This window comes from Poecilia reticulata, chromosome 7, assembly GCF_904066995.2.
Source record: "Poecilia reticulata chromosome 7, P_reticulata-male-v2, whole genome shotgun sequence".
In the NCBI taxonomy this organism is placed as follows: domain Eukaryota; kingdom Metazoa; phylum Chordata; class Actinopteri; order Cyprinodontiformes; family Poeciliidae; genus Poecilia; species Poecilia reticulata.
In genome coordinates this window covers 4,813,568-4,837,018 of record NC_088836.1, presented here as the reverse complement: position 1 = coordinate 4,837,018, position 23,451 = coordinate 4,813,568, and the positions used below count along the sequence as shown (strand labels likewise).

The 23,451-nt window shown below is 39.8% G+C and overlaps 1 protein-coding gene across 4 annotated transcripts in view; it reads left to right on the top strand.

The window, feature by feature from the left end:
• The window catches only part of lamb2l (laminin, beta 2-like), a 54,299-nt gene that overhangs the window by 19,967 nt on the left and 10,881 nt on the right, over positions 1–23,451 (top strand). For all 4 annotated transcript variants that reach the window (XM_081608636.1, XM_081608635.1, XM_081608638.1 and 1 more), the window contains 20 exons: positions 2,865–3,034; positions 6,371–6,506; positions 6,653–6,726; positions 7,133–7,321; positions 7,808–7,871; positions 8,620–8,822; positions 10,304–10,424; positions 11,986–12,174; positions 13,956–14,135; positions 14,303–14,415; positions 15,699–15,778; positions 15,930–16,086; positions 17,399–17,539; positions 17,707–17,868; positions 18,265–18,386; positions 20,262–20,382; positions 21,042–21,234; positions 21,321–21,464; positions 22,375–22,606; positions 22,705–22,868. In XM_081608636.1, the coding sequence (XP_081464762.1) occupies positions 2,865–3,034; positions 6,371–6,506; positions 6,653–6,726; positions 7,133–7,321; positions 7,808–7,871; positions 8,620–8,822; positions 10,304–10,424; positions 11,986–12,174; positions 13,956–14,135; positions 14,303–14,415; positions 15,699–15,778; positions 15,930–16,086; positions 17,399–17,539; positions 17,707–17,868; positions 18,265–18,386; positions 20,262–20,382; positions 21,042–21,234; positions 21,321–21,464; positions 22,375–22,606; positions 22,705–22,868 (2,955 nt within the window). The remainder of the gene's footprint in view (positions 1–2,864; positions 3,035–6,370; positions 6,507–6,652; positions 6,727–7,132; positions 7,322–7,807; positions 7,872–8,619; positions 8,823–10,303; positions 10,425–11,985; positions 12,175–13,955; positions 14,136–14,302; positions 14,416–15,698; positions 15,779–15,929; positions 16,087–17,398; positions 17,540–17,706; positions 17,869–18,264; positions 18,387–20,261; positions 20,383–21,041; positions 21,235–21,320; positions 21,465–22,374; positions 22,607–22,704; positions 22,869–23,451) is intronic.

Below are 23,451 nucleotides of genomic sequence, written 5' to 3'. Positions count from 1 at the left end.
TAAAGCATATCTTAGTATGTTGGATGTTCAGTTGATCATAAAACTTGAAATAGTAAGACATGAGAAGGACTTTAGTGATTTAATTAAGGAAAATAATATTTTTTTATGACAGAAAACAGCTACATCTGTAAAACTAAAATTATGTTCTCTGAACAAAATGAAATCCAACAAATAGAGAAATTTTTAGAGATATTACTCAAACTATTTGGAACAAAAACTCTTCAAAGTGGGGTTGTCTTGTGCATTTGTGAACAGTCAGTATCTTAACTTCAGTAGATACTTTTCCTATCTTCACTATTATGATAAAACAAAGATTAATTTTAGATCTAGTGGCTAGTAAAAGCAGGGTCAAAATAAGACAATTACTGTTATCGTTAGACGACTTCAAACTCATAAAGTCATTGTCGGTCACGTGAACACAATTTTTTTTTTTTTACTTTCTAATTTATCAAAGTGAAGATGCTAAAAAGCATGGAAAGCCTCCAGTGCCATATAAACATTAATATTTCGCATTATGTCGACGCACATACAACACAAACAATATGGAAAGTAAATGATGTTTACCCATCAAATATGTCACTTGTAATTAACGCATAAACTACACATTTGGGACATAACAACACATAAAATGCCTTTTTGTGCCTTTAAGACACAATCAGCAAATGTTTATGACCCAACAAAAAGGCATAAGCAGCATGTTTATTCTACATTAGGGTGCTGTTAACATGTAGTTTATATGTTAATAACGAGTCATATTGATGTGTATTTGGCGTGTTGTATAACATGAAATCTTTTCATGTATTTGAGCCTGGTGTTACATATTGAGCTACATATTGATAATATTCAATGCTCATAATCGTACACCCCTAGTGGTTAGCTTTACAATAACAGCAATTTTGTGTGAATTCTCTAAAGCAGTGGTCCCCAACCCCCGGTCCACGAATTGGTACCGGTCCGTGGACCAATTGGTACTGGGCCGCGCAACAAATAATTAAATATTTCCGTTTTATGTATTATTTGAGTCTGGAGGATCTTTTATTTTGAAAATCCTTTAACCAGATTCTCTCGGTTACTTGCGCACCAACATTGAGCCCACAAGCAGCAAAATGAGTAAGAAACAGATCAGATATCTTTGGAAAGGTTCTTTGCAAAGGGGAAAAGGCCCAGAGAAGAGACAGGAGAATGGATTTATCCCGGAACGGTAGATGAGTCCCACATTACAAGCCTCTCTGCATAACATGTGGTGACCGGCTGCTAATGAGGCAATGAAGCTTCTAACTGCTTTGCCAACGCTGTGCTCAAGCAACACACCTCGGGTGTCATCGTCTCTCATCACTCCCAGATGGGACCGTCTCGTTGCAGAGAAACAAGCTCAGGGCTCCCGTTAGTTGAAATTTTCACGAAAGTAAAATGTTCATTTTTGTGTCGCATCTGTATCTTATTTTGAAGGGATATGTAAACGTTACCATAGCGACCAGAGTCAGAGCGTTTGTGCAATGGTCGAGAGGAGATGAGTAGAGCTTGTTAGTCTTAAGTCTGGTTTAGACGGCAAGATTTAAGAATTATCGGCAGATTCTCCAAAACTCTGTGACCACAGAGCTGATAAAAGAACAACAGGTTCGATTGGTTCGTGTGTCCAAGGGCAGGACCAACACACAACACAAGAAACATCCCGATTCCAGAGGATAATCCAGTAAAACCCCCAACATAGCATACGGGAATTTAGAATAACTAATCACAGATGACGATGTAGAAGCAATAGTGAACGTTTGTGGACTCATTTTAAGAGATACAAGACGTAACGGTGGATTAAAGACAACGGGGAGCAGTCACTCTATTTGCTGCACTATGATTTGGAGGTGACTATTTTTTCATAGTTAACATTTTTAACTGAATAAACATAATAAACATATAATAATGACCTTTACATATAATAATAAACATTTCCACATATCATCTCCGATATCCACCGGACTCTCGGTTGCGCGACATGTCAGCTGTTTAGGATTCCCCTGCGTTCTTACCTCACCACGCTTTCTGATTGGCTACCTGTCACATTCAACAGGTTGTATTCTCGTTCCAAGTCAGGGAAAACCCCACAGGCTGCGAGAAAAGGGCCAAGACAACCCAACGTGGGTATATTCAGGCTTTAGCGGGAACACCAACATGCCTTATCTGAAAGTTAAAACATCCCCCCGCCACCCCTCCGGGCCGCAGCAAAATTTCTAAGTCTTGACCGGTCCGCGGTAATAAAAAGGTTGGGGACCACTGCTCTAAAGAGTAGATTCTGAGCTTAACTTTTATATTTTCATAATGCTTCATTTTAAACTCCTTGCCAATACTGAAAATAACTTTTTTACGCAGTGACAACTTCTATACCTTTATTTATATTGTTGATTTTCCTTGTGATGTGATTTCTACTGTGCAGTGCTTTGGCTGTAGTAACTCTACCTAAATACAATACATTATTGTTCAGTACAGGCAAGTTTAAAAGTTTCTTCCATCAAAGAAAATGTATATAAATCAATAAATTAATCAATCAGTACCAAATGGTGTGGTTGGTGGCATTTTGTATTATGTGAAAACTCAACTTAAAAAGACACCGACACAATTTAAGCCCAATCAAACCAGGTGATTTCTCATTAATGTTTATTTGCCTATCATATAACTCTGATCTGAAATGTGTTGAACTTGTGTAGAAATCATGATTTAAAAACCATTTTAGAAACAAGTTAGCCGGTATTGAACGCAAAGAGGTTGGATTTTCTTGTGGTGTTCAATTATATATTAGTAAATGGAGGAATCTTGTAATGGTAGAATGATTACAAGCTGTTGTGTTTTATTGTGTGTGTGTGTGTATGCAGCTCTGAATGCATTTGGACAGGAGCTCCCGTCGAGCCCTCACGGCTGCACTGAGGGAAGCTGTTACCCTGCAACTGGAAACCTTCTGATTGGACGAGCTGTCAACCTGACTGCCACCTCCACATGCGGTCTGGACGGACCGGAGCAGTTCTGTATTGTCAGCTACCTGCAGGTGAGGAAATGAGTGCACACTCACTGGGAAGATTGGAACAAAATGCATAGCCTGAAGGAAAGCTCCAGGCAAAAAAAGGGAGTAAAAGCGCATAATTGCACTTGATTATTCCAGATCAGTTTTGATCATTTCAGGTAGTTTAGCTCATAATTATTGTGCATGCTGTGTCAGAATGAACTGCTGGTTTAAATTCATTTCTTTAATCCTGAACTTGACCTGATTATCAGGTCATCAGTCCTCCATACACTATATACTGTGGCTGGCAGAAGTAATAATACCCCTTGAACTTTTCCATAGTCATATTACAGCCACAAATTTAGTGTTAAACACCAACACAAAGTGATGTACAATTGTGAAGAGGAAAGAAAATTATACATGATTCAAAACATTTTTACATATAAAAAACTGAAAAGTGCAGCGTGAGAAGTCTCAAGTCTTTTGCAGACTCCAACAGGTTTTCTTTCTAACATCATCCTGAATTTGGCTCCGTCCATCTTCCCATAACTCTGACCATCTTCCTCGTCTTTGCTGAAGAGACACACCACAGAGCATGATGCAGCCACTGCCGTATTGACAGTGAGGATTGTGTGGTCAGACTGATGGACAGTGTTAGTTCTCTGCCACACAGAGTTCTGCGTTTTATTTTTATGTTTGTGGTAGCAAAATATGGAAAAGTTCAAGGGGTATGAATACTTTTGCAAGCCACTGTATATGGAACCATCCTGTCAGGAGGAAAAGAAAACTGCAGTTATGTTTTCCGTTTTCATGCTCCTCCATCAGTCACTCACCACTACTTCATCTATAATTGTTCATCTGTCTGTTTGTTTGTAGTTTTGATGAGTGAGGCCCCTCCAGGTGTTAACTCACTATCAGCTCCACCCTCTTTAAACACACACTCTGTTTTTGTCACATTTTCTCTTTCAGTTTATCACATCTTTGTTTGCTGGCCTGATTAGTCCAAAATTAAAGCAAGATTTCAGTATATAATTTTTGTTGGTTGCACTTCACCAGTGACTATCAGTTTAATCCCTTGGAGAGGCTGAATGTGTAGCTGCTGGTCTCACTAAGCAGGGTCGTGTCATTGCTGTAGCCTACACATCATATTATTGAAGATTTCATGCATTTGCTGAAATATTAAAACTGTATGCTTGAATATGTATTCAAAGAGTCAGGGTATGCTACATGAAATATAACTTCTGACAAAGAGAATTATTTAACTAAGTGAGCTGATTTAGTAGGATATTAAAGATTATGACCAGTATATAAGGAGATTAAAACTACCTGCAGCTGCAGATGGGATCTGCACAGAGGAGAAAAATAAGCATGGTGAAATACTCTTATAAATATTGTCTAAGGATACGCTCACACCAGCCACTTTAGTTGATTAGCAAGTTGAGACAGAAGAGATTCATTCAAATACTGGAGCTACTTCATCTTCCGCTCCTCCAACAATAAGAAATAGGTGTTGTAACAAGGGCTGGATTTGCAAGGGTGTGGGTCCCTGGGCTGGAGCCAGTTTTGGTACAGTGTTAAAGGAAACATTCATATACTTATGCAAACATTAATAGGTAGCTCTATTCATCATCAGTACTTTTAAAAAAAAAAGGTTTTATTGGCTGAACTGGCCTTTATTTGAGAATGGGTAGACAGGAAAGTGGGCAATGAGAGAGGAGGAAGACATGGGGCAAAGGTCACCAGGCTGGGAATCAAACCTGTGACATCTGCATTGAGGACCAAGACCTCCACATGTGGGTTGTGCTTTGCCCCTTTGGCACCACAGAACCTCCATCAGCAGTAGGTTGTAATTGTTAGATACACTCTATCTAACAATACATTATATCTAACAATTACAAGCATATTTCATGAAAAGTAAGAGAAGCATATGTTTGGGTTAAGCTTCTTTCCACAGCGGGACACTCTGCTAAAACATCCTGCACACACTGCACTCCTCCTGGCGTTTTCACCATCATGTTTACATTCATCCAGCTCACATCTGTGCATTTCCGCACACCTGCATGTTTGTGCCTGCACTTCCACTGCCTCAGGGCAGGAATATTAACCGCTGTCAACTTCCAGGTGAACATAATTTATGCTTTGTGCTTTCTACACCCTTACTTACTACAGTATGGGTCAGGATATTGTGACAGCCTGGTATGTCTGAAGACACTTCAGAGCCCCACAGAAAACATTTGTCATCCAGCTTTCAAATGTCCATGCTATCATCTGTCACTGATGTTTGATGAGTGCTTCTTGGGTAGAGTTTTTCTGCTCTGCAGGATCAGATTTCAGGTTCTTTTTTTTTCTAGTTTTCTATAGAGCGCAGGTATGTAAGCTGGTTGTTGTCTACTATTTTATCTCTCCTTTACTCTGTAACCGCTGCATATTATTTGCTTTTTCTCAACGGGAAATGTGAGGAAGGGGGGCGTGAATGAAAAACTAAAGAAAAGAGAGAATCACTGAGGAGAAAACAGCAGCAAAGTCTCAGTTTCACAGCCTGAGTTGAGGCACAATGGAAACCAAATGAGGGAGGTGGGATGTACTTTCTTTTTGTGTTTGAAACTACCGTTGTAGTTACGACAAAGAAAAGTGTTGTCAAATCAGCTGCAGACTTTAACCGGCGGATTGTTGAAGCGAAACCCTTTAGTTCAGCTGACCAGGCTTGACTAATGGGAGACAAATGAGAGCTGAGAAGAGGAGGGAAGGGTCTTTAGTGCAACATCAGCGATACAGAGGGCCTGAAAGACCAGATTAATTAGGATCACACTGATATGTTTTCACTTCACAGGCATCAAAGTCAAAGTAGTATTTTTGAATGTAAGTGTTGGATCTTACAGGTAAGATGTTTGAAATTGTATGACTTTGATAGGTTCTAAGAAACATTGTATTAATAAGATGGGTGTTATTCTTTCATATGTGCACAGGCATGTAAAAGTTGACATGCATGCACATCCTTCCTTCCTTTCCCGGCTCAGCTGAGTCCATTTCACAGCCACGTTGTTGTTGCCAGCTTAATCACCCTTGACAACAGCCTAATTAAGAGACGCTGCCCTGGAATCCACTGGTTCTCTGTGCCAACTTCCCCTCATTTCTTGTTTAGCCCCAGTTTGCTCCATCTGTGCCCCTCTTTAAGGCCTCTTCTCAAATGAATCCCCTTTTTACTCCACAAGAGCAATACTGTATCCTCATCTCAAATCAGCTTTCATTCAAGTCTAGATGCAAATGTCAAGAAAATATGATGTCATGGCTGGGGTTGTTATGAGAAGTGCATAACATTTGACACAAATCCAACCATTCCCTGGTTTCTTCTGATGCTGAATATTCTGTTTGCCTCATCAGGATCCAGAAAAGTGTTTCGAGTGTGACTCCCGTCGGCCGTATGATCCCTACCATCACAGAAACAGCCACCGCATTGAAAACGTGATCTACCTCACAGACCTCAATGGGAATGAGAACTTTTGGAAATCTGTCAACGGTGTGCATTTACTCTTCAACGATGAACACAAACATGATCAGTTTGCTTGTTGCCTCTGTTTTCTCATGGTACCTGTGTCAGAATCAACAGCTGAGACTAAAGGATTTGTCATTTGTTCATGACACATCTTGGTGTGTTCGTCGCAGGTAAGGAGGACGTCAGCATCAGACTGAACCTTGAGGCTGAATTCCACTTCACACATCTCATCATGAAGTTTAAGGTACGTTTCTTGTAATTTGATGTGGTTTGAAGTGTACCTTTATCTTTCCGAAGCTAAGTGTAAAGAAATGAAATAAAATGATGCTTACAGGACACCGTCCCTTGAAGAATGCAGTTTGAGACCCCGAGTCTAAAACCAAACTAAAGTTGCCTTTGTACACTCAGTACTTACAGAGTACTGAGTGTCCTGTATCTGCTGGAGACTTACTCAAGCCTGTTTGTTATGTACACCTCACTGTCTGTTGGCAGATCTACAATAAAGCAAAAGCTTTAGACAAATCATTTAGACAAGTTGCTCTCCTGACACAAATGACTTTGAATTCCTATTTGTATTTGTTGCTTCATACAAAACTCACTGATGACTTTGGCTTGTGCTGTAATAATTTCTGTTTGTTGAACCTCTCCAGACTTTTCGTCCTGCAGCTTTGATCATAGAGCGGTCAGCTGATTTTGGCCGCACATGGCTCCCCTACCGCTATTTTGCCAAGAACTGTACCAGAACTTTTCCCGGCATCCCCGCCAACGGCTTGCACCATATCAACGATGTCATCTGTGAAGAACGCTACTCTGATATTGAGCCCTCTAAAGATGGAGAGGTACACTGGAAAATTTGGGACCCTAAGAGTTTATTTATTTTACCAATATCACACAAACTCAAATAAAGAAAATTGTGACTTAAGGCCTTTTATAGGACAAACAGATCACAATAGTATGTGGGGAGCTAACTAACAAGCTAATACAACACAGTTGAACCAACACTCTTGACACCATAGAGACAGCAAAACACTTTAACACCCGTCACTTCAGTTTCTCTACACCGGGGCACACTGATAAACACCTCGGACCACATATCAATTTTATCCACTAATCTACATTTGCAAAGAAATTAAAATCTGTACATTTTTCCCTAAAAGTTACTCAAATAAATGCAGCTGAGATTATGGGTCTCATTTTCACAAATCAAACCTTTTTGATTTTTATTTTTTAATGCCTAATATTGTTGTTTAGGTAGATATTAGCTCTGATTGTAATATACTTTTCTCCAACTTTTTTTCCCTAAACTATTTTATTCTGTAATAAAGGTCATTTTTAAAGTGCTGGATCCAGCAATTCCAGTAGAAGATCCCTACAGCTTGGACATTCAAGGTCAGTGAAGACTTTATGTGTATGTAACAATAACAACATCATCAGTGTATAATGTCACCTTGACATTTTTGTCAGTTTTTATTCATTAGCAAAACCTGTCAATTTTTATTTTCATGAACAAAACCTGTTTGAACAAGCCATTTGCAAACTAAGGCTGCATGCTAGGGGAGAACAAAGATCAGCCAGCGAAATAGTTTTTGCCTCCTGATAAGAAGATTCCTCATTAACACCTGCTGTTAGCATGCTTCCTGTATTCCACAGACTTGTTTCAACAAGAGAAAACATCCATCATCACGAAGGTTGATGAAAGCAGGATGAAAGCTGATAAATAATCTAACCAGCCATTCCGCATTATATAGAATGAGACTCAACATCATCTATATGTTGCAACTACATTTTCTTAAACAAACAACAAAAAAAAAACACATTAAGGTAAACTTAGACAAGTAGTCTGCTGTTAACGTCAAACTCATTAACAAGTTGGCTCCTAAGGCATATTAATATGGAGACACGGGAAAAGTGAGTTAAAGAAAGGTATCATACCTACTATTGAATTATATTACCTGAGTAAAGTCCAATGAGTGACATGAAAAATACTCTTTATTACATATCAACATACATCACCATGAAAAGTATTGGCATCCTTCCAGATGATCTTTGTTTTGATTATTAAGTGTCTCCACTGTAATTTTCTTCTTTTAATTAAAAAAAGCTCTTAAGGCTTTTTGATCTGGTTTTTTCTCTTCAGAACTTTTGCGCATCACCAACCTGCGCATCAACTTCACAAAGCTCAACACGTTGGGAGACGACCTGCTAGACCGCCGCTCGGACGTCCTGCAGAAGTATTACTATGCCATTAATGAGCTGGTGGTCCGAGGAAGCTGCTTTTGTTACGGACACGCTTCAGAGTGCGCACCAGTGCCGGGGATAAACACCCATGAGACTGGCATGGTGGGTTAACAGACTAATACACTAGCACAGATTGCATAGTGTGAGTAGAAGTGAGACCAACACCCAAATGTAGACTTAAAGCTGCCGTATGTAACTTTTGAAATATATATATATATACATATTTCGTACATATTTGTAAAAACTGTTACCATATCCTGATAGTATTTATGAGAAAAGATCGATCTCCTCCTCCCCCCTGAACTTCTATTACCATCTGAAGAAATGCACCACTCCCAACCAAAAACAACCAATCAGAGCATATGAGGCGGGTCTTGGCTCTGTCAGTCAACTTCATGTACTTGTTGCTAAATGTGTTCATGGCAGCAAAATGACTTTGTGTTACAGGAAAACTGCAAGCATTTATGACAGGCTCTGCTATCAGGAAGAAGCTGTAGTGTAGCAGAGAGTAAAGGGAGGAGTTGGATAAGAGGGTTGAGCAGTGCTGCACAGAGGGGTGACTGATGGCGCTAAGGTCCTCCTCCTTGCTCTGATTGGTTGTTTCTAGTGAGCCCTGGAAGAAGGCAGAGGAGCTCAAGTTTTTCACATGTTATCTGTCTCTATACCACACCATCACAGCATAGTAACAGTATCAACATAAGTTACTTCAGTTTTAAAAGCAGAGGTTCAAGCTGGTGGAGGACTAGCTGCATTAATGAAAATAACACAAACTGCTAAGCAAAGGAACACACAGTTATGGATTTATCTTTTCAATATTATACTGATAAGCTCACATATATATACCTACCTTCCTATTAATACTTGGTTAGATGTGCCTGAGAAAGTTACAGATGAACTCTGACAACAAGCTTTGGACATTATTCTGGTATGATTATACCACTATTCATGGCATAATTGGTAGGTTTCGTTTTAAACTGACTGCTTTCTGGACACAGAGCTGACTTGTAGGGATAGTCTTTACATTCTTCAATGTGCAGGTGAGTGCTTACCCAAATCTTAATGTGTTTATTGATTCCAAGCCAGCTCTGGTATGTTTGAAATCATTGTCATGTTGGAACACCCTTTGTTTTTCCAGATGCCGCCCTCGGTGGTTGTCCATGGTGCCCATTAGTTGGGTTGTGTTGGTCGAGGTCTCAACTGTTTTTGGACGCGTACACACTGCTTACCTACAATGTCCTATGAATTCACACACTAATTTAGTAAAATGTATTTTATATTTACATGTATTTAGCCACAAAGACACAGTCCAGTGTCTTTATCTGACATCTTACAGCATTTTATTGTAAATACTATTAGATTAAATCACTTAATGCATTTTGTGAAGTTAAACTTTAAAATCAACCAGTGATCTTTTTACAATCAAATATTAAAATAAAAATAGTTTTGTTACCTGAAACCAGAAGAGGAACAAAAGAAATCAAATATTTATTCTAGTTTTTAATGAAATAGCCTCATTTGATCTTGTTTTTCCAGTATGTTGTAGCATTTTTATCTCATAATTTTCCTGTACTCTGATTGGTTAGATCCATGGCCGCTGTGTTTGCAAGCATAATACTGAAGGTCTGAACTGCGAGCGCTGCAAGGTTTTCCACAATGACTCACCTTGGAGACCAGCAGAGACGGAGGACCCACACACATGTCGAGGTAGAGACACAGAAACAGGGTCAGGTCCAGAAACAGAAGCCAATGGAGTATCTGACGTGGGCTAGGCAAGGCAGGGAAATCCAAGAGACAAAAGACGTAGTCGTGATCAAGGTCAGGCAAAGGAGGTAACGCTGGATATCTATTCACACAAAAGCCATTCAAAAATCTGCCAGTCTGAGTGCTGAATATAACTGCTGGTGAACAGGTAGTATGCAGGTGGACCAGATGAGCTTGATTGGAGAGGTGAAAGCTGAGGAGGAAAACAAAGCAGGCAGACGAGACAGAATCATGACAGTCCCATCACACGTAAAGCAGAGAAATGCATCTAACCTTTCCTCTGTAGTGAAAAAAACCACAGACTGTGGCCCTATTAACTTATAATAAATGAAATTTAACTACTCCACTTAATACCAGCACTTCACCTGCTAGGGTCTGAACGCACAGCCTCTCAAATTCTTCCTGGTCGCATCTGCAGAGAAATCTGCGCTGGTCCATCAGTCAGTTGGATCTGTCTGATCCAAACCGATCAGAAGAACTCTACGAGCTTTTTACCCTCTGTGCGGTCCGGGTGTGCGCTTTTATGATGATTTTTTATTTATTTATTTTTATTTTTTATTTATTTCTTTTCATTTTTTGCGTGTTTTGCTTTCCTGCAACGGCAGATGTTACGTCTGCTGCGCTTCTCCTGAGTGCAGAAGGGTAATGTCTTCCAGCTCCATTTGTTAAAACCGGAGGGTGGGTTAACCCTTGTGCGTGCGAGGACTGAGTCATACGTAGAGGACTGTGGCAAATGATACAAGTGTGTGTGGTCGGTTGGACCCCATTTCTAGACACAAGGGTTAAGTTTAATTCTTCGCAGCAGCGAAGCCGCATCCGCATTGGTTGTGCAGCAGACTGCACATGTTACGGTCTAATTAACTTCTGCACTTTTATTTATTTCCCCAATATAACTGCCAGCTCCTCTTTTTAGACTGTAAATGGACAATTTTGCATTCTCTTTAATTTTCTCTGTTCTATAATGGAGACTGGAATTAAACATGCTATTTCAACCAAAGGCTTGAAATGTGCTTCTGAACCAGACGCTCCAAAGCGTCCGGTCCATAACTCTTCAACATGCTGTCAGCTCCCGGTTAGAAAGACGCATTTAGTTCAGTGTTCATGAGATGATATTCAGAAAGGTTTTTTTTATTCATTGATTTTAGTTGCCTTTCCGATTAACTCTTTGTCTGCCCATGTTCACCAGTCAAGGGTGTTAATTATAACATGTCAAATGACCGACAGCCTTCAAATTTTCCCGTTGTTTAAAAAAAACTGGTCAAATACGGAAAATATTCTGTTAACACAACCTCTGAGATATATATATATATATATATATATATATATATATATATATATATATATATATATATATATATATATATATATATATACTTTCAAACCCTTGGAATAACGACTGAGCGTATCACTACTACTTTGTGTTGGTTTGTCAGAAAAATTCTTTAGACTTTATTTTATTTATGTAACATATTTATTTCCTGTTTTTTTAAACCTTCTTCTGCAGAGTGTAACTGCAATGGCCACACAAACCAGTGTCACTTTGACATGGCGGTGTATTTGGCGATGGGCAACACCAGCGGTGGAGTTTGTGATAACTGTCTGCACAACACAATGGGACGCAACTGTGAGATGTGCAAACCGTTCTACTACCAAGACCCCAACAGGGATATTCGGGACCCTCGTGTCTGTGTCGGTGAGGCGTTTTTATGTAATAATGTTTTTTTTAAAGGTTTTGTTGGCTAGTAGTTCGACAGGAAAGAGGGTAATGAGAGAGGGGGAAGACATACGGCAAATGTTGCTAGCCGGGAATCAAACCTGTGACCACCACCATGAGGACTATGGCCTCAATACGTGGGTCGTGCTTTGCCCCTGTGCCACCACAGCACCCATATGTAATTATGTTTGGGACACTAACACTATAGTTCAATCTTCTTTGATCAACGCATTTTATTGAACAAACACTGTATTCAACAATACCTACAACGGTATTAATACATTTTTTTTAATGTCCTTCCCCCAAACTACAGCCCTCCACAACATCACTAACACAGCAAAAATAAATAGATAATATAAACAAAAATAAAAAGAATTAAGTAATATTATCAGTATCTATGTTTTCAAAATAAGGAAAAAAAGGTTGGCGTTTGCTATAAAATGAGTTTTGCCTGTAGAATAGTTGTGATCTTTTCCATTTAAACATTGCACATGACATCCTTAGCCCATTTCCCATGAACAGTAAAATATTTTCCATTTCAGTATAACATTCTCCCAGCCAATAGGAGGCAGGAAGCAATTAGGCTGGAACATCGCTTAGAGAGACTGGCGACGTTCCACTCCAAAGGAGGATCCACTCCAAAGATAAACATAAATACTTCAAGGACAAGGATTCAGAAATACAAAAAGATCTATGTTTGAACCCCATGTGACACCTAGTTATAGAGCAGTGGATCAGCTGGACCTGAGATAATAAAAATATTTTACCAGCCAAAAGAAGGCAAAATGCAATTAGGTTTTAATGTATTTTAGAGAGACTGTCATTACGAGGCACCACTTCAAAGATAAACATAAAATGCCACATAATTTGGACGTGGTTTCAGAAATACAGAAAGATGTATATTTGTATGTTTGCTTTTATCAATCTAGTTTAAGAACGGTGGAGATGATGGATTGACTAGAAAATATTCTGATGAAAATATTCTACTAATTATCCTATAGCAAGTCCCATCTGCAACATGTTTGTCCAAATATCCTTCCCCTCTTTTCCTGAGCAATTGCAAAGTGGCCAGCTTACAGTTGCCTAACAACTGGAAAACAGTTGTAACACGTATAAGATCAAAGATGTCATCCAAAAGAAATGTATGATTGACATATAAATTTTTGAACATATGCTGTGCTTATTATGGTTTTTATATATATTTTTTTACCCAAGCTTCTAATTTTCACTAGTAATTTTATTTTGTAGGTGCTAGATGCAGGCCTACAAAATGCATCTACCACTTTGTGCTAGATGCAACGAGCTCAATAATTTACACTTGCATGATTTATTGTTTCTCTTTTTTCTCTCTTTCTATCAAAAACTACATGACTGAAGTCTTCAGTCTGCTGCCTCTACTAGCAGTTTTTTTGAAGGACCATTTTGTTTACAGAGACTTCATAATTCATTTTATTTGCTGTTTCAATTGTTTTTGTTTATTTGTTTGGGATATTTAAAATGCCTTCCACTTCCAGTGTTCAAAAGGATTTAAAGTTTATTGATCTTTCAGAATGTGTTTTTTTTTTTTTTTTTTGCATTTTTATGTCATTACCATAATATCACCTGAAAATGTTCTCAAAGCAACAATATTATTGTTTATTGCAATAACTTCTCGGGCAATTTATTGTCCAGGAAAGGTTATTGTGACAGGCCTAGCTCAATGTGGGTAACAAGTTTAGTTCCTTTATCAATAAACTTGAATCTGAAAACTTTAATTCCAGCTTGCGACTGTGACCCGGTTGGATCATTGGAGGGAGGTGTGTGTGACAGCCACACCGACCTGGGAATGGGGATGATCGCAGGACAGTGTCGCTGCAAAGACAACGTGAAGGGAAAGCGCTGCGATAACTGCAAGGCGGGTTATTATGGACTTAGTGAGAGCGACCCACTGGGATGCCAACGTATGTATCTGTGTTTATCTCCACTTCAGGCAGCCTTGACAAAAATGAACATTACTTTCTGGGGCTCAGAGTGTGTGTGTGTGTGTGTGTGTGTGTGTGTGTGGGTGTGTGTGTGTGTGTGTGTGTGTGTGTGTGTGTGTGTGTGTGTTTGTGTATTTTGCCATCAGCTTGCAACTGTGACCCGCGGGGCATTATACTGATGGATGCTCCTTGTGATCAGATCAGTGGGGACTGCTCCTGTAAAAGATACGTCACGGGTCGCTACTGCAACCAATGTCTGGTTAGTAATCTGAAGAGTCATAAATCAGGCTGTTTTTCTTTTACATTTCATACCTGACTTCTGTCCATGTCACATTCTTAAAATAGCAACTTCAACTTGAGGTAGAAGGTTTCTCTTCCAGATATGTATCCAAAGCTAAATATCTTGGTAACCGTAATGATAATTACTAGTGATGTCCCGATACCAGCATCAAGTACTCAATCTTGATGTCGATTCTCCAAACTGGTACCACTGTTCTGCTGGACTTTCCTCCTGGGTTGGAAAGCGGTCCAATTCAAAGTCTAAGCCACACTTCATACCAGGTGGTGGTAATACACCAAGAAGTTATTTGCTGATCCTCCAAAAAAAGAAATAAAAATCAGGAGAAGAAGGAAGAAGTTAAATTTCAATGTAAAGACAGAGGATAGTAAACAAGAGGTGAAAACTAGAGTTTAGATTTTCCAGGCCTGATCTGACCCGACTAATTAATATTAATTACAGGCCTGAGTCTGAAGTAAATCCAACATACTATTTTAAAAAGCTTGTATTGCTTTAATTTTTAGTCCATAATTTTCGTAATAAGTGTAACTTCTCTCATTTTTAGCTTCTGTTTTGCATCTTCCAACTCTATTTCGTCACTTGTTGTAACCGCAGGGTGAGTCAGGTGCAAATCATCTGGGATGTGTGGTTGATAGGAGCGAAGCAGGGCAGGGCTGCGTGTGCCTGCTGTGCACTGTGCTTGTTAGTCTAATGAACGTTTGCATTTTACTTTCTTTCTGTTTAAACTACAGTAAGTAGATTAACACAACACAGATTTTAAACTGCACATTCTCATATGGGTTTCTCTGTGTATGTATTTTAGGTTTATTAAACAAACTACAGAAGCATGAGCCCAACCACGAGGCAAATCATTTGCCTCGACCATGTTTGAATTTCAGATCGAATTTAAACAGTAGGAAAAATTAATTAAGCAATTTTATAAATCATTTGAAGACTAAACAATCTATATGTATGGTCTATTTATGATTTGTTAAAACAGTCACAGGGACTATGGGCTTAAAAAGAAGAAGAGACATCCTGTTCTTAATAAAAATGCCTTTGTTTCCAAAAGTTATTGTGTGTAAAGTATAAATACCAACTTTTTAGCTACTTGGTACCAGTACGTGGAATCAGCATGTACATATACTGAAGTATTTGTTCTTGTAATTGGTCTGGAAAAAAAACAGGTATTGGAACTTCACTAATAATCAATTACCTGATGTAACCCAGTACATCATGGATTAAAGTGTTTTCTGTCTCTGCAGCCTGAATACTGGGGTCTCAGTAATGACCTGGGTGGCTGCAGACCTTGTGAGTGCGACTTCGGGGGAGCGTTCAACAACAGGTTGATCTTATGGATAAAACATCATCTGAATATGAATTTAGAAAGCATGTGTCTATAATATTAACCCCATGGCCTGGTGCATAGAGGTTTAGTTATCAGAATTTACTCTAACCAGAATATTTTTACATTTTTCTCTTCCTGTTGCAATAAGATGCATGATGGATAGTGGGCAGTGCGACTGCAGGAGGCATTTCATTGGTCGACAGTGTTCGGAGGTGCAGCCTGGGTATTTCTGTGCTCCGCTCGACTACTACAAATACGAGGCTGAAGAGGCTGCCGGACGCTCGCCCACCGACCCCTCACTTCCGGTGAGCTCAGCAGCATCACCACAGTCCCTGCACTGTGGAGAAAGTGACTGGGATACTGAAAGGTTTTCTTTGTGAGAAAAAAACTCCGATGTGATGACCAGGTCACCAGCAGATTTGTCTGTCCATCTGTTTGGGTTCTAAACTTAAATTGAGAGACGATGATAACCAGAATCACGCTTTCCCGTAGCTATTCTAGTCTCATATTACATTCTTTATCCTTTCTTACCTCTGTAACTGCTTTTGCACATTCCTTTGTCTTTTTTTTTATCACTCTTTGGTCCGTGTCTCACATGAAGTCCTAGAAGCAAGCTCTGACAGTCCACAGTTGCAACATCAGGAATGTGAGAAGGACTGAGTTCAGTGACTTTGGAATGTCCTGAGGAAAAAGGCTACAGTGCAAGGCACAAAGTGAAGCGTGACAATTTCATATCCTGCTTGTTTTACTTCTCCTGGAGGGAAAATAAACATGTTCAGTAAAGATTTAGAAACATGCTGCAGATACAGTTGGAACTAGATATTAATGAAAATAATATCCATTACCTGCCTGACATTAAGTCAGACCGAATGCTCTTTTTTTTAGCTCTCTTACATTTATCAGCATTATTTCTAGCAGCAGTGGAGAGAAAGAAATTCTCCAAATTGTTTCAGTGTGTTGAAACAAAACTTCAATTGACCGTGAGGATATTGACATGACTATTGTAAAAAGAGTAATCTTTGGAATTACTAAACCACTGATGTACATTTGCAATTTATCATTCCCAGTGGGTATTGTTTAAAATAAAGAGATAAAGAAAATGACCAAAGTCGTTCCATTGCATACGTGTGGGAACAAACACCTCTCCACAAATTATATTACACCTGTGTCATTACTCCTGCAATTTTCAAAATTCTATAAAAACTAATGACAGACTTCGTACTTTTTTTAATACATAAAATAAAATACTCACTTTAGCTCAAAATGGATTTAAACCAAATTCATCCATTGCTTCATTGGAACAAAAATAGCTTACAATTGGAATATTCAACGACATAAAAAAGTCGATAAATTATGACGTCTTGCTTACGAAACTTGAGCAGTACGATATCAGAAGAACAAAGCTAGAATTGAATAGGAATTATTTGATGGACAGATGTATATATAATCTTCAAAATGAATAGATTAACTAAATATTTGACAGCACAGCAACAACTTTTCTCCTCAGTTTTCACTAACATCTTTAGTAAAAACTGTGAAACTTCAGCTTCAATGAATAAAAACAAGTTTGAGCTCACATCTCCCACATGGAGCTTATTTTTTCCATCTCGTCCTCAGGGGCAGGTCCGTCCGCAGGCAGCAGATGACTGCATTCAGCAGCTCAGCAACCAGGCGAGGAGGCATCGGCGACACCGGCGCATTTCAAGCCTGCAGCAGTCTCAGGCAGCGTTGAGACGCATCCGGCAGCTTCAGCAGACAGTAGGATTCTGACTCACTTTTTAACCTTTATTGAAGGTTTTGCTCGGTAGATAGACAAACACAAATGAGTACATATATTGGAAGAGAAATAATACTACTTTGTGATATTAGAGTGAGTCTGACATCTATAGCTTCCTGTGTGGGTGACACATCTTCTTCCCACTCAGCCGGATGTCACGACGGTCCACAGAGAGCACGCTCCCAGCCACATCGCCACCTGGACAGGTCCCGGTTTTGCTCGCGTGAAAGATGGTGCAGGCTTGGTGTTCACCATCGACAACATCCCCTACGCCATGGAGTACGAAGTCATGATTCGCTACGAGCCTGAGGTTTGTTTACGTGTAGACACTAGCTGTGTTTCCATTACAAATGTGCAAAAATATTTTGTCTATTTTCTGCTAATGTTGAATTTCCAATTGTGAATAAGTTTGTTCACTCATCAAGTCATTAAAATCATGGCAGTGACTGATGTTAACTGTCACATGAGATATATTTATAATTCAGCAATGGCACTCATGCTTATCATCTGTCAGCCATAGATCTACTTCCTGTTGTCTTTGTCGTTTCTGCCAGTAGTAACATCTGGCTGTTGATCACATGACTTGTGTCCATTAAGTGAATTTATTTTTGTATTTTCAATTTGCACAATTTTATGGTTAACGGAAATGCAGCTTGTGACAGCTGCATTTCCAGTGAACGTGTCGTCTCACTGTTTCCTGATGCAGTCCACAGAGGACTGGGAGGCTGTAGTCAGCATCACCTCTGTTGAGCTGCCCTCAAGTCTCCGGTGTGGAAACCTTCTTTCGGCCGAACAGCTCTACACTGAAACCCTGCTGCACCGCAACAGGTACGTCATGGTTGTTTGCATGCAGACCAGAATGTCTCTCAGTGTGGGTACGTCTGAGAGAGGAGCGCCTGGATGTTTGTTGAAACAGCAAGGAGGGGGAAAAAATTTCATCACTGTTGTCACTTAAATCTGCCCAGGCTTGTACGCGCTATGAGATGCAGGTGGGCAAACAAACTGCAGAGTATTTGTAAGAATCAGATACAGGAAGACTGCTGTGGTGCAGGTTGTGGAAAAATTGCAGAACAAACAGATGAAGGTGTAATCAGACTGAAAGATTTTAATTTATAGGCAACTTTTCAACCCTGGGCAAGGTTCATTGAGTTTGCCTGGGTTCTATAGGAGCCTGATTCTGTTTGGTGTTTTATGTTGATATACAGGACCAAAAACAACAAAAAGTGCAACTCCCAGTGGTTCTTCTTTATGTGTTAAATGGCCAAGCTAATTTCTGTTTTGCTTGCAGCTCATGATAAACATTTGCATGAACACTAAAACTTTCCTTTATGTTTTTTAATCTGGTTTTATGTTAAATTTTTATGTCTAAAACTCTTCAAAAAGCTCACCACCATCTGGATATTTAGTTAGTTATTTAGTGAGAAGTTATTTAATTAGCTAACCAAATATCCAGGGGAGGGTTAGGATTACCAACTAAATATTTTGCTTTAAGTTACATCTTTTGCTAGCAAGCCAAATATTTAGTTAACAAACCAAATATTTAGTTTACCAGCCACATTTTTAGCTCCAAACAAATTATTTAGTTAGCAAGCTAAATAATTTAAATATTTAGTTTACTAAATAAATATTTAGCTCCAGGCTAAATATTTAGATATGGAAGGGTGGCAGGATCCTGTTTATGTTTATCACAGGTGGCATCCAAATTTGGTTGAAATCTGGACAGTTTGTGTCCATAATGTGTGGGATCTGCAGAGTTGCTCTTACCTCTCCTGGATGAAATGTTCAGCTGTGATGATCCTTTCTGTGAACCTGAAAGACTTGCATTCAGACACAAAAATTGTCTGATCTCCCATGTGTTTTTGTGTTCCATACATCGGGCTATCTGCAAATTGAATTTCTTATACATTTTCTCTTGACACGCTTCCATAAATCCCAGATTTGTTAAGTACAAAACTGACTATTGTGCTGTGGACAGATTCTCCCTCCTGAGCTGTGGCTCTTTGCAGCTCCTCCAGAGGTACTGCAGGCCTCTTGGGACATTTTGTGCATATTTTCACTGCATGTTTTTCTTCCTTAAGCACAAGTTTCAAGATGATAATATGCTTTCTATGTGCACCTAATGATTTTCTCCTATTGGTTATATGTATGTGTGACAGGCCACAACAAATACAGCTAGCAAGTCTCATCAGGGCGTTTGGAGTTATTTACATACTTTGAAAGTCTGGATTCTAAGTTTTTCAATTATGTCAAACACATGAACATAATAAAATGAGGATATAGTCATTTCAGTATTCCCTGCAAACAAGACTAGTGAGAAAACAGACCTCAAAGTTTCAAAGGAATTATCCTGAAACCTGATAAGTAACTTTGGGTGTTAACAAAAGCTGTTCATTTACATTACTTTGCATTTGTCCGGCCCCACAGCATTGACTGTAAAGAGAAGGTGTGCAGACAGAAACTCTCATAAGCCAGCTTCTGTCTGGCTTATCTAGTTGAAAATATTTAAAGATGTGAGTCAGACAGATGTCCGAATGTACTCGTATATGGTTGTTTACTGTATTTATTTTTATTATTCACGTTTCTAATTAAATAAATATTAATAAACGATGGCTTGTAAATCAGTTGCTATTCGAGCTACTCAGAGTCTATACAACGTGCAGTGTTAGTAACTACCCAAGTACTGACTGTAATGTATTCTTCCAGATACATCCTGATGTCCAGGCCATTTTGTTTTGAGCCCAGTAATCGCTACGTGGTAGCAATCAGGTTCCAGCGACACGGAGTCGCTTACAGACACCTTACCGCTTTCATCCTGATTGACTCAGTAAGTAAGAAACCATAAACCAGCTCTCCTCATTGTTCACAGGCAGGCATGCAGCCTTTAAACTGGTTTATTGGTGCTCCAAATACAGATTTTTATTTATTTATTTATTTTATATTGAATCTGGTCGAAAATTGCTATAAAGAAGTTTATGTTGAGTGAAGTTGGCGTGACTGATAGCGGGAGCAAGGGCACTAGGTGCAGGATGCATGTCTCAGCGTACTGAGACATGCATCCTGATCTCCCCCTAGTGGTAGAAAGATGCAAATTCAGACGTTAAGCCAGGCGATTTGGAATTTTAAGTTTTCACTTTCAGTTGTCACTTCTTAAAAAGTGAGTTTGGGTTACTATTTTTAGTCAAGATGTTTCCTTGACATCACAATTTATTTTGTTATGTCTGTTATCATGAATCTCTTTTCTTTAAAAGTTTATTTCAATTAAGTTATGCATTTCTTTTGCATACTTAGGTATAAAAAAGTGTGCTGTATCACAAGAAATTATTTTTCTTAACAAGATCATTCAAAAACGCTTTGTCCAACTTACTATTTAAGAGGGAAAAAAAAGCTTGAATTTTCTGCTGATGCTTAGATTGTTGAATCATCCTTCTATTCTCAGAGTCATTGTAATTCTGTAAATTCAGCTGTTTTCATTTACCCATTTAGCTGGTATTGATCCCCAAGTACACCGAGCTTCCTGGTTTCCATGGCAGCGACCCGGACACAGAGCAGCACCGGGAGGACATGATCCGCTACATGTGCCTGGATTCCTTTATGATCACGCCGATGCCAGCGCTGGCCGAGATGTGCTCCAAACTCATCTGCGGCATCTCAGCCAACATTCACGATGGGGCCCTGCGTAAGCGGACACACTAACCGGACGTAGACTGAGCAGATGCCCATCCACAGCAGAACATGAATGTATTTATTGTCTGTTGCATGCAGCCTGTCAGTGCGATCCTCAGGGTTCCATCAGCGGTGAGTGCGATAAGGTCGGAGGTCAGTGCCGCTGTAAAGCTAACGTCATTGGGCGGCGGTGTGACCAGTGCGCCCCAGGAACCTACGGCTTCGGAGTGAGCGGCTGCAATGGTGAGTTTGTTCTTGGAGCCTATGAGGACTAACAACTGCAGGTCTTCAGTTGTGGTTGATGATTAGATGTAATTATTTATAATAGTTTTGTACAGAAGGCTTTTATCGCTAATCCTCTTGAACATTTTGAGTAGAAGGCACTTTGGCATGAGCAATCATATAATTTTTCCTGGAATGCTCGTTGTTTAGTCTGAATGAAAGGCCTTGGTATCCGCTTCATTATGTTATACTGGATACAGTAATCCACTTGTGTAGCTAGTGCGCAAGTGGATAAGAGAAATTTGAACTTTTGTCCCTCATTCTGAAACCAACAGAGACGCAGTTTTGAAAATAAATCTCTTAGTAACCCCTCTTCAATTCTTGGAAAAGAAGGTCATCATTGTTGTTGAAACAGTTTGTTCACTTTAAAGCAGAAATATTAATGATAAACAGGAAGACATTAAATGGGATGTATTATGCAAAATCCACATTTTTCTGTTTCCACTTGGGTCTCTACCTCTATAAACAACTAAAGCACTTAAAAAAAAACCCAGCTGGTTTTTCGCAATATTAATGAAGTTTAAGGCAGTTCAAAAAGCTCTGTGCGTCACCTAGCCATCCAAAGAGCTTCAGCAAGTTTGGTCAGCAGCTGGTTAAAGTACACTGTACCACTGTTTCCACTGCACAATGGCTGCTGGAACAGACTAATGTTTTGTAGTTGATTTACCATTTAGAAACCACCAGCTGCATTGTGCATTGGTTGTGCAGTAGGCTCCACTTCTGCTTTTCAGAGATTTACGGTGTGTAATTGTGCATCGGTTTGCAGCCATTTTCAGGTGCAAGTGTATGTGCTGAGTTGGGGGCGTTGGCCAGCATCAGCTGGATTTAAAATGTCAAGAGGTATAACTGACCGCTCCTCTCTCTTTTTCAGCCTGTGACTGCCACCTAGAGGGCTCCTTCAGCCACCAGTGCGACCCAGTTACAGGTCAGTGTCCGTGCAGGCAGGGAGCCACCGGGCGCCAGTGCTCCGACTGCCAACCGGGCCAGTGGGGCTTCCCCAGCTGCAGCCCCTGTCAGTGTAACGGCCACGCCGACCTCTGTGACCCCCGGACAGGAGAGTGCAGAGGCTGCAGGGACAACACAGCGGGACACCTCTGCGAACGGTGGGAGGGGGGCGGACAAAAAACTTCCACATAGCCTTTTGCTGCTTTGCTGCAGGTATGTTTCCAGATGCATAAATATCTCTCTTTGTTCTCCACAGCTGTGTGGAAGGCTTCTATGGCAACCCAGTGCTCGGATCAGGGGATCACTGTCACCCTTGCCCCTGCCCTGGAAACCCTGGTTCCAACCACTTCAACGGCCATTCCTGTCAATCTGACCACACCTCCAATCAGATCATATGTAACTGCAAACCAGGCTATACAGGTGAGCTGGAACATTATCATGATCCTGCTGTTTTACTCTTTCATTGTTTTTCTAAGTACAGTGATCCCTCACTGTAACGCGGTTCACCTTTCACAGTCTCGCTGCTTCGCGGATTTTTTTGTGCAGTTTTTTTTTTACAGTGCATTGTGTTCTGTGTCTGGATTGGCTAAACAGTCTCCACGCTTCTTCTCTACTTGTGTGCCAATAGTGTTACTTAATAACGCATTTAACTATGCGTAACACAGATTGGCCATTCAGGAGATGGAAACTGAAACTTTGAATGTCTGCTGGAAAAAATCTGTAGCCAGAGGCAGTACAAAGCCTGACCGGAGGCTCGGTTGACGAGATCCATCGCTCTGCTGTAGATACAGCTGTGAATCTCGCAAAACAGCTTGGAGGAGACGCTTTAATGACATGACTCCGGATCACATTAAGGCCCGATTGATGAACACGCACATCCGCTGACCTGAAAACAGGTTTTGTTCTTTGGTTTCAATGTAGAGTATTTTATTATGCTGTATAATAATTGCAAAAAATAAAAGTAATTATTTTATAAAAGTTATACTGCAGCTTCACAGATTTC